The 11556-nt window shown below is 33.3% G+C and overlaps 1 protein-coding gene across 2 annotated transcripts; it reads left to right on the plus strand.

Moving 5' to 3' along the window:
* Positions 1 to 249: 249 nt before the first annotated feature.
* Positions 250 to 9251, plus strand: LOC127253806 (ABC transporter B family member 25, mitochondrial). Of its 2 annotated transcripts, XM_051278581.1 has the most exons (21): positions 250 to 742; positions 838 to 1053; positions 1145 to 1331; positions 1507 to 1568; positions 3109 to 3152; positions 3688 to 3790; positions 3944 to 4051; positions 4214 to 4297; positions 4401 to 4461; positions 4793 to 4938; positions 5048 to 5164; positions 5586 to 5671; positions 5945 to 6033; positions 6645 to 6700; positions 6959 to 7039; positions 7127 to 7192; positions 7276 to 7368; positions 7455 to 7519; positions 7612 to 7747; positions 7840 to 7984; positions 9016 to 9251. In XM_051278581.1, exons 1-20 carry the CDS (start codon positions 482 to 484, stop codon positions 7981 to 7983), a joined length of 2205 nt encoding a protein of 734 aa, XP_051134538.1. In that variant the 5' UTR covers positions 250 to 481; the 3' UTR covers position 7984; positions 9016 to 9251. The 2 variants fall into 2 exon arrangements, with proteins under 2 accessions (XP_051134538.1, XP_051134536.1); XM_051278579.1 differs by lacking the exon at positions 9016 to 9251 and having other exon boundaries at positions 7840 to 8092.
* The last annotated feature ends 2305 nt before the right edge of the window (positions 9252 to 11556 follow it).

The following is an 11556-nucleotide window of genomic DNA, read 5'->3' on the forward strand; positions in this document are numbered from 1 at the left end:
GGGCGATATTTTTGGCCGTTTTTTTTAATTAAAAGCATGTTATTAATAATTTTGCCTCATGTACAGTCAAATAACAACCCCCGCACCTTTATTCGAAAATTTTAAGTCAGCTAATAAAAAAAAAGAAAAAGAAAGGAAAATACAACATATCCACACACCAATTTTTATTGGGCCAGGATTTTGGAGTGTATCTGTCCACATTTCTGGTTTGTGTACATCATTATTATGGGTCTGTTTTATTATTATTCTTGTTATGTCCCTGCAGTTCGGTTTCTGCTTGTTCTCTCCAATTCGTACTAAACTCGTATCGATTCAATCGCGACAGGTCTGGATTCGCCCGCAACTGCGGATTCCTCTCGTGACTGAAATTCCAAGCAACCAAGACGAAGTTCGATTCCTGGTCTTCTGCTAGGCATTTGATCGAACACCTGGTGGACATTGTTGACCGCCTCCCCTAATTCTCTCCAAATGCTTTGAAACGATGCAGGCGACAGAGTTCGCGACCAGATGCTGGAGGGTGATAAGCCCCTCCGTTCGCTGCGGCAGTTTCGGCCATGTTTCCCGATCAGTGGCGGACGCACCTCGCCTCGTCGGTCTTCAATGCAACCGGAGCTCCGTTTTCGATGGGGCTAGAAGCCTCTCAAGTAAATCCAGGTTGTGGAATTCCGCTAGGACGTCGCCGTGTGGTGTCAAGATCAATGCTTTCCTCTCCGATTTCCCGCCTAAGCCTCCTCAAAATCCTGTTAGTACTGCAGTTTCATTGTCACTTTGTGGCAATTAGATGAATAATGGTTTTGTTTTTTGAATGATCTTCATCTTCAAATTGTTGGCAATCAGGCTTCCCCGCTGAAAGGATATGCGCTACTTTCGACAGAGGCGAATTCAGCATTAAAGAAAAAGGAAACGATGCCGTTGAAGAAAGCCGGAGCTGCTGAAGGGAAAGCTCCCGACGCTAAAATAGTGGCAACTCTGGCTAAATACCTTTGGATGAAAGATAACCCTGAGTTTCGCCTTCGAGTCCTCACTGCTCTGAGCCTTTTAATTGGCGCCAAAGTAAAAGAAACATACTTTGTTTCCTGTGTTCTATCGATGATATATATATATATATGTATTAATATGGTGTTCTGTGATTGGGTGTGTGTAGGTGTTGAATGTCCAGGTTCCATTCTTGTTTAAGCTTGCTGTTGATTGGTTATCAACAGCCACAGGCAATGCTGGTGCTCTTGCTGAGTTTACAGCTGCTAATTCTACTTCTCTAGCTATTTTCGCCAGTCCTGCAGCAGTTCTGATTGGATACGGTATAGCACGAACAGGGGCATCTGCTTTCAATGGTATGCTTCTGCGAACTGAATCTGAATGGTATTGTCTTAATCTTGAATTACAATAATTGAAGCTAAGCTGTGGGACATTGAGATTATGTTTGGAGTTTTTTTACTATTGTTTAGTTTGAAGAAGCGCCTTTAGAATGTTGTGTAGTTATGTAGTTATTTTTCTTTTTTGTTATAGAACTTCGAACTGCAATATTCTCCAAGGTAGCATTGAGAACGATTCGACAGGTTTCGCGGAAGGTACGAGACTCTGCTTTGCTTATGTTCTTTTGTTTGTGATAAATGGCTTATATTAGCTTATTGATATTCTAGTCTGTTAATACCATGCTGTTTGCCACTTCTTTTGTTCCGGATATTCCTGTGAAAAATGCACAATGTGTAATTGTGTATGACTATAGAATCTAAAATTGTTTAATCAGCTAGTTTTATGAGCTCAGGTTGCTTTATACAATACATACTAATAATGACATAGATGCTGGGTAACAGGAACTTCTTATGGTTCTATGAATCAGTCTTTCTGAATTATGATCCTGCTACCGCATATCTTCTCCAGTCACCGGGCAGGATCCTTGCAGTTCTCGTTCTCTTGCTGCATGCATTTTCTACCTTTTTGTGCAAACTATAAGCCTTCACCTGCTCAACTACAGTAGGTTCCTTGCACGGTCCTTAGCCAATCTTTCTCATCAGTGTTACTTACCCTTATTCTTATCTCATATCCTAGTTGCTCTTCCTCATTATGCAGTTGAGCGTTGTATACAGTTATATTTAGAACAGAAAGAAATATAAAAAACACGAGTGACGTGAGTTAATAGAATTTTTTGTGACAGAGGTGACTTGAGAACAATATACTATTCATAGTTAGATGAATCTCCGACTCTATTTTTCTAATGGGGGTTTATGTTATTTTAGCTTATATAATAATGTTCTATTTCAATAGAGTTTGACTCATCTCTGAATCCCAAAATATAAATGTGGTTGTGAAACTTTAAAACCAAGAGTTGAAAATTGAAGTATTGGTTATTCGCATACCTGGTGAAAATATATATGCTGGAGGATGCTGAAAATTGTGGTAACATACAAAAGATATCACAGTGTAATGAAACACTAATACTAAAGATATCTTTAGAGTATGACTGAGATTGAGTTATAAATGAATCCTGGAAAAATAATTATTTTTGAATTTCTTATCTTATCGCTTTTAAAATATCATTTGGGGGAGCATGGCATCACATCACTATTTATTACTTTCGATGTTTTGATGACAGAACTATCTTCTTTAGAAATTAGTTTGTAATGCAGTATCCCAACTCCCAATATGCAAATCTGAGTAAGAACTTCAGGATAGAGGTATTTTTGTATATGTGAGGCACAAGAAGCAAAAATCAATATGTAGACCATATTGAAATATATTGCAAGATGAAACCGTATACTATAGTCCTCTTTTTTTTCTTACATAGGTTTGATTACCCCGTGGAACTTCATTAGTACTTTCTAATGCGTGGCTAGATTTGTACATTTTGTTTTCACATAAAAAAATTCATTTTCCTTCAATGAAGTGACTCTAGAAAATTTGCAGGTTTGCCCATGGATTAAGGAGCTAATGGATAATTGATGTGATAAATTTAAAATCTAGCAAGCGCCGAATTAATTTGTTTAATGACAAAAACTTTCATGTGCAGAAAACATGCTACATGTCTCCTTGGGTATGCAATATTTTAACAGATGGTTTAAAGTTGGGTTTATAAGTCTAACAGACAGTTACAAATACCTTTTTATGCAGGTCTTTTCACATTTGCATGAGCTTGACTTACGATATCATCTCAGGTATTTCAAAATAAGTACTCTCTCCGTCCCCACCTTTTATATCCAGTTTCATGTAGATATGACAATTTAGGTAAAGTATAATTAGTAAATAATTAAGAAGTGCATTAGCAAAAATAATTATTATATAATATAAATAATTATAAATTAAGATTAAGATAACTAATTAATTTAATTAAGATTAAAAAAATGATTGATTATGAAATTTAAAATGTGATCAAAGTGTATAATCACTTTCCCTAAAAAGCAAAGGACAAATAAAGTAGAACAGACGGAAATAGAAATAGTGGACAACTAAAGTGGGACAGAGGGAGTATTAAACAAGTAAATGTTTATTCCTAAGTTGCTCCACGACTGCTGTAGGTATTTTTTGTGCCACTTACCTGTTTTGAAGCTAGTTGCACTTTTTAGTACTCTTTATTAGTTTGCCTTTTGATATTATCTGTTGATGCTATCGCATAATTTCACTGACTGTAGCTTTTCATTAGTTATGTGCTAGCTTTTTTCTTTGCCTTGACTGTATATCTTTTATATGTAGTCGAGAAACAGGTTCTCTTAGTCGAATCATTGATCGTGGTAGCCGTGCCATAAATTTTATACTTTCATCTATGGTCTTCAACGTTGTACCTACCATATTAGAGGTAAAGTCATCTGGAAGCAACCATATATTAAGTTTCCGTGTTAATTTTGTATATACTACTGTGATTTCTGTTGTGAATTTATCAGTAGTGTTATATTTCAATTTTTTGTGTTCAAGTACATTGTTAATGTTTTTATATTATATGGTATTCTAGATATCCATGGTAGCTGGTATCCTTGCCTATAAATTTGGAGCACCATTTGCATTGATTACAACCCTGTCTATGGCAGCATATATAGCTTTCACATTGGCTGTGACCCAGGTATTTCAACTTTATTATATTTATATATATATATTGTTAAATTTAAATTGCTACTGTTCTCTAATATTATTACAAGCACAGGTAATCCCCATCTTATTCTTTATTTTAGTTTGTTGCAATTTTACTATATTATAACACTGTTCATATGTGATTGTATTATAGTGGAGAACCAAATTTAGAAAGGCAATGAATAAAGCTGATGATGATGCTGGCATGCGTGCAATTGATTCTTTAATAAATTATGAGGTTGGTTAAATCTCTGGAAAAATTATATTGAACTTAGCACTACGTACCATAATACAAATCATTGCAATTCAAACTATGACAATTGTTCTTTATTCTCTTTCAGACTGTCAAGTATTTCAACAACGAGGCTTTTGAAGCTGAAAAATATGATGGGTTTCTTCAGAGTAAGTGGTTTCCCCCTTAAATACACTTGTTACTCATTTCTTGTTGGGAACAGACTCCACAGAGGAACCGATGTACAATAGTTTATTATGTCACTTCTGAGTGTTGTTAATTGGGGAAGAAATACTATAGTAGTTAAAAAAGATTGTAAGTGCTCTAGATATTTTAAGAATTTTCAGATCCAAGTAATTTGTCAATAATGAAACTGATATGAAATAGAAAATTCTAATCTACTTTAGGTGCAAAAGGTATTTATTCTAAATGCATATGTCTTGTGCTACTAAACTATTCTTTGCATGTATGAAATTACTTAATGGTGATTGCAATTTTCAGGATATGAAGAAGCTGCTCTAAAAACTCAAAGAAGTCTTGCCGGTTTAAATTTTGGTCAGAATTTGATATTTAGTGTAGCTCTCTCATCTGCTATGGTTTTGTGCTCAAATGGGATCATGAATGGAACTATGACTGTTGGAGACTTGGTAAAACCTACAAGCTTATGCTAACACTGATCCTATAAGTTACTTAGTTATCATAATATATATATATATATAATTCGGTAAATTATTTATTGAAAACTTTTCCTTGTAGGTCATGGTAAATGGGCTGCTTTTTCAAATGTCTCTTCCACTCAACTTCCTTGGAAGTGTATATAGAGAAACTGTTCAAAGCTTGGTAGATATGAAGTCCATGTTCCAATTGCTTGAGGTATCTACAAATTCTGGATATTACTGCTTTTGGTGTTTTGATTAGTCAAAATATGTCATCTTGCTGTGTAATTTTGTTCTTTATTTTTGGGGTAGGAGAGTTCTCCACTTGTTAATGCTTTGATTTTACTTATTTAACCCCAAAAGCAGCAGTTTAGGAATCTTCAATGATACCTCTTCCCTAAACTTAAATATTTATTTTCCGCTGCGTGCAATTTTTTTCTCCTCTTCCCAATATTCACTCCTAGTCCACCAAAATAAGATCAACTTTGTGTGAGAGTTGACGGCCCTGGAAAATGACTATGAATGATTGACATATCTATTAAATATCATTACCTTTACTTGTGAAATTTTATCTCATTATTTTGCTGCTGTCATATTTTGCAAGCTAATCGTTACATTGCCCTAAATCTCATCTCCAGGTGAAGTCAGAAATTACCAGTGCTGATGATGCGAAGCCATTGCAGTTAAACGGCGGTAGCATTGAATTTGAGAATGTCCACTTCAGGTTAACTTCCCCTTTTTTGTGTTAGAAGCTTTTGAATATAATAGAAATGGAGCATTTCAGATCATTGGGATCGGTTCAGACTTGATCTAACCTTTGGAAAGACTATCAAGCAGTCAACATAACTTTTATATATATATATATATATATATCCCTCTGCTCGATATTTTTCAGCTGATGAATAATTTATTTTTATATTTAGATAAGGATAACATCTATTACTTCTGTATATTATAACAACTTCTTTTTGAATCTCAAGCTGTGTTCTTCTTACAGTTATCTGTCAGAGAGGAAGATTCTTGATGGGGTATCTTTTGTTGTGCCAGCTGGAAAAAGTGTGGCTATTGTTGGAACCAGTGGAAGCGGTAATTTATTTATTTATTACTTCTCTTTGAATGTACAATTTGGTGTAGTTATATATCTGATTAACTGCAACAATTTTCATATGTGTGTGAGCAAATTTATTCTCCATCAATAAATTGATCCAAAAAAACAATAACAAAGTTGGAAACTTGCCGTTATACTTGAAAACTGTTTTAAAATTGTTCAAGTGATAATTCACCTTATGATTTTGTTCATTTGATTAATTTCTGAACGAGAAAAGTAATTTATAAGGGATAAATTTATTATGGTGGCAGCTTTGTGATAACCTAAGTTTGAGATGATCATAAGCTTGATCATTAGCCAAACCCTTTAAGCATTCTCTTCCTTTTAAATTCCCCATACTATACTGTTTGTGGTTTTGTATTATTTAACAAGTTAAATTCCACTTTAAGAACCCATTAATTTCTACATACATCAAAAAATATATTATGTGTGTTATCTACCACGGGTGATGGTTGGCTTGAGATAGGATAATAATGTAAATGTCTACGTGTCATTCCATAGTTTCTTATTTTTATCAGTTTATCTGAACTTCTTATTTATTTTGAAATTCTACTTTCACTATAGCATCTTCTTTACATTTATTTGACAGGGAAGTCAACCATTCTAAGATTGCTTTTCAGATTCTTCGACACCCATTCTGGACATGTAAGACTCCAATTCGTTCATGTTTGAGTGCACATGTAATAGGGGTAAAAGCTTGTTTCTCATTTGGAATTTGTTTGGTTGCTGTTACTTCTATATGTGTTACAGCTTCTTTGCTTTCTTCTGGAATTTGTCATTTTTAGCACCTGGGGGCTGGGATTTCTTGAGATGTGAAATTAGGAAAGTAATTAAAATGCAAAATGATTAATTGATATTATGTCATTTCTTAATTAAATTCCTTGACATCCTTCTTTTACACAGATTAAAATAGATGGCCAAGATATTCGGACAGTAACACTTGAGAGCCTTAGGAAATCCATCGGAGTTGTTCCCCAAGACACTGTAAGTTCATCAAATTTCTAGGTGTGTCTGTTTCTGAACCACTTGACTCCACATTCCTCTGACGATAAACATTCATATTTCTGGCAGGTGCTGTTCAATGATACCATATTTCACAACATTCATTATGGTTGCCTTTCTGCCACAAAAGACGAGGTTCTTGTTAAATTCCACGTTATTTAGATAAACTAATTGTTTACTTCGTCAATTTTCAATTGATTTTCTTCTTCAATACCTAGGTATATGATGCTGCACGCCGGGCAGCCATTCACGACACTATCATGAACTTCCCCGATAAATATTCAACCATAGTGGGAGAAAGAGGGCTTAAGGTACACTCGCTGCTTCGATATAATATATTCACTATCTTGTGCTTATATCTCATAATTAATTGGATCTTATTCTTTCCTTGCTGCAGTTAAGCGGTGGTGAAAAGCAACGAGTTGCCCTCGCCCGGACATTCTTGAAAGCTCCACCTATTTTGTACATTTTCGATTTTCTGACTCTCCTGTTTTACACCAAACCAATCCATTTGATTCCTTTCCTTCATACATTTATTTTGTTTATGTTCTTAGGTTCTGCGATGAAGCTACAAGTGCGCTCGATAGCACAACTGAAGCAGAGATCTTAAGCGCATTGAAATCCCTGGCAAATAACCGGACTTCAATATTCATCGCCCACAGGCTCACAACCGCAATGCAATGTGACGAGGTATGTGTTCAATCTTTACACTATACAACATACGCCCCCCCCTTAGTTACCTCAATCTTCGATCTTCTCCATCGCTACCTTGTGGATTGCAGATCGTAGTTTTGGAGAATGGCCGAATCGTGGAACAAGGGCCCCATGATGTTCTGCTATCGAAGCCGGGCAGATACGCACAGCTATGGGCACAGCAGAATTCCACCGTTGACGCCATTGATGCAGCCATCAAGCTGGAAGCATAAGGTACTTTGCTCCCATACTTTTTGCCAAAAAAAAAAAAGAAAATCAAAATAAATAAATAAGTTATCTTCTTCGGGATTTTGCCTTTATAAAAATCATTTCTGAGTGTTATATAGATAGATAGATAGATTTTTATTTGTAGGCAACTAGTTTATTGTTTTTAATCTGACCACAGTTTTGATCCCAACAGTAATCCTTATTTATTTCTATTGTTCTGTCTTTAACAAAATTGAGGGATTTCTTGATCATCATTGATTGCATTGCATTCTGAGTTTCTGATCGCAGTTTTTATTTTTTGTATTTTAAATGAAATAATAGATGAATGTAATGGTACGTGTGAAAAATAAATCTATTAGTGGAGATTGTAAAAATGTATAAGATTAGTATAATAGAAATGCAAAAGCCAAATAGACATTGCTGGCTTTTATGGTAGGGATGACATGCCATACCGTACCGAAAATACCGACCAATATCGATACTGTATTGAACTTTTCGGTATGGTGAAAATATATACCGGTACTGTACCGAAAGTTTCAATATACCGAATTTTGGCATACCGAAATTTTCTGTATAATACCGGTATATACCATTTATACCGAAAATTTTAATTTCGGTACGATACCGGTATATAATATTTATACCGAAAATTTTAATTTCAGTACGATATATAACGATTATACTGAAAATGTAATTTTAAATTTCACAATAATTAAAAAAATTTAATAAATATGATCGTTCTCCACCACAAAAATATTATAAAAAAATCAATAAATTTTCAACAGTGTTATGATTTTTAAAATAATTAATAGTAATTATTTATATTAATAATTAAATTATTTAGTAATATCTTTACGGAATCATACTGAAATATTGAACTTTCCGAAAATTTATACTGATATTGTATCGAAAACTTCGATACGATACCCATGTGGTACCAAAATTTTCGATATTTTCAATACGATACGGTACGATAAATCGGTATTTCGATATATTCGGTAAATTTCTCAATCCTATTTTCTGGTTTCAATTGTCAGGTCATGTTCCTCAACTATGGGTTTCTTACTCTCACACTATAAGATTGGTAGGCAACTGCAACATAAGCAAGTTAATATATATAGGGATTGTAATGGCGCGAGTTTGGAATGAGTTTTGCGGGCTCTGAGACCTGCCCCACTAAAAACTATTAGGCTTAGGATCTGCCATGTTCTGCTTTAGGTCGTTTCTGAGATCCGTCCCGCTGAATCCACTAGGTTGAAGGCTAATTCGACAAATTTGTTTTTTTATTTTATTTGTTTTAATATATATATATATATTTTATTTAACAACATAATGCTAAAACACCATAATTGATGTTATAGTTCCAAAAACAATAATAATTAAATGTAAATCCATAAAACTAAAATAAAAGTAGATAAATACGATGCAGTGTAGTTGTTAAACTCTTAAAGGTTATTTTTATTATTTGGACTCGGTGGTATTTTGGGACAAATACTTTATAATTCTCACAATCAAAACTTCGGTACAACTTCTAAAACAATTCCTCAATCATAGCATAATATTCTTCATTGAAAAGGAAAAATTAAATAATAATAATAAAAAATAAATAAATAAAAATACAAGGGCCATCGACTTTTCTTAATATATATTTTCTAGAAAATTTTCTCAAAATTTCTCAAACTCTCTTTGAAATCCTACAAAAATCTCACATTAAAAATGAAAAAATTGAGGGTATGTATATATATGCAAGAAAGAAACCAAACCAATCAACATTCATCCTACGAATGCGGTTAGAGTATGTTTATTTTTTTTTCCTTAATACGAAGGGTGTTTCGGTATTTTTATATCTCAAAAGTCACCCCTAAGTTTTTACAGGTTCAATGGATAAGAAAAAAATAGGTTTATGAGACAAAGTGTTGATGTTGCTGCTACACTACCACCTTTCTAGCACAATTACTTTAAACAATAATTTTCAAATATCCGACCATTGAATTGTCCTTAAATTCATGCAAAAATTTCATATATCTCTTTAACACAATTTGAATAGTGGAGGCTGGAATTGAAAGACCACAGTGTATGTTATACTCACGAACAAAGTCTTTTTGTTTTTCTCCAAATTTATTTGGAGTAATATCAGTTTTGATGTTGAATCGAAAGATCTAATTGTTGGATTTTTCTAAGTTTGTTATTTTGTTTAGAACTTCATTTAGTACAATCAGAATGGTGAAGATTATGATCAATGTTTCAGATCATCAAAAAACTTTTGGTTTAAACATAACGGAGATGTGGTCAACTTTAATCATATGATTTTTACTCATCAAAGTGATGAGAATTTTGACATAAAGTTGCTAATGTTCTTTGTAGATTGGTTGTACTATTTCTTATGATGTGATTATTCCATTATAATTATTTTCTATTTAATTCACCCAATAAAGGAATAATTCACGTTTATGCTCTATGTGGGTTTATGCCATCAAAGTGGTATTAGAGTAAGGTTTCTATTTTCACTCTTCTGTGTAATATGAAAATAAATATTTATAGAATGGTGAATATCAATAGTACAAACTCTCATGTATGGAATAAAAAGATGAAAAATCTTCTATGTGAAATATTTATATCGATTGGTATTCAAAGCCATCAAGCCTTGATATAAAACTGATGCCGAAGAAAATGTAATGCATCAAAAAGTATATGGTTACATCAGGTGGTGAGTGGATGATAATATATTGAACCAAGTTAGCAGAAAACATATGCACAATTATTATGAGAAAGTTGGCAATTATCTGCAAAAGAATAAGAGAATAATAAACTATCCCAAATCAAACAGTTAATGAATTTGGAATACAGAGCCAAAACACCTATGACTAATCACTTGAATTAAGTTGAAGACATCATTAACAAGTTGATAGGAGTCAATATCAAGTTTGAAGATGAAGTATAAAGATTACGACTTCTCAGTATATTTCTGCATTCATGTAAAACCTCTAGGACATCCTTGTCATATTTTGTCCCTGATGGTAACATTACAATAGATTTAGTTAAGAGGTTTTGATCACTAAAAGGACGGGGAAGCAAAGGTAGAGATTCAAATGGCAAAAAAGGATATACAAGTAAATCCAAAAGATATAGCAAGATTGAGTGTTAAAATTATATAATTCATGAGTGCATAATGAAGTATTGTACAAATCCTAAGTAAGATGGAAAAAATAAAAGAAAAGAAAAATGAATATCAGAGTGAGTTATGTTGACTTGGGTAAAACTGTTGGTGTTTGTGATGTATGTATGTAGACTAGTAATGGTATTGTATTGGTTTTGAATATGAAACATGTGTCTGGACTCTATTTGAACTTAATATCCATTGAAAAGTTTGATGATCAAGGTTTCTATGACTTTTTTTTTTTTTTATGGTCAATGGAAAATCACAAAAAGTTCTTTGGTTATTGTTAGAGAAAAAAAAAAAATTCCTTATTTATACTTGATGCAAGCAAAGCTATTTGATTGCTCTATAAATATAGAAGTGAATGAAAGAAGAATTAAATTATAACACAATAGATTAGCAACATTAGTGAGAAGAGTTT

This window comes from Andrographis paniculata, unplaced genomic scaffold, assembly GCF_009805555.1.
Source record: "Andrographis paniculata isolate CXL003 unplaced genomic scaffold, ASM980555v1 Contig51END, whole genome shotgun sequence".
Taxonomy (NCBI): Eukaryota; Viridiplantae; Streptophyta; class Magnoliopsida; order Lamiales; family Acanthaceae; genus Andrographis; species Andrographis paniculata.

What these genes read in the sequence shown, in the direction of transcription:
- LOC127253806 (XM_051278581.1), top strand. Translation starts at nt 482, where the DNA reads ATGCAGGCGACAGAGTTCGCGACCAGATGCTGGAGGGTGATAAGCCCC. An exon ending in AGGGGCATCTGCTTTCAATG is followed by an intron (nt 1,332 to 1,506) that starts GTATGCTTCTGC and finishes TTTTTGTTATAG; the next exon opens with AACTTCGAACTGCAATATTC. An exon ending in TGTTGGAACCAGTGGAAGCG is followed by an intron (nt 6,034 to 6,644) that starts GTAATTTATTTA and finishes TTTATTTGACAG; the next exon opens with GGAAGTCAACCATTCTAAGA.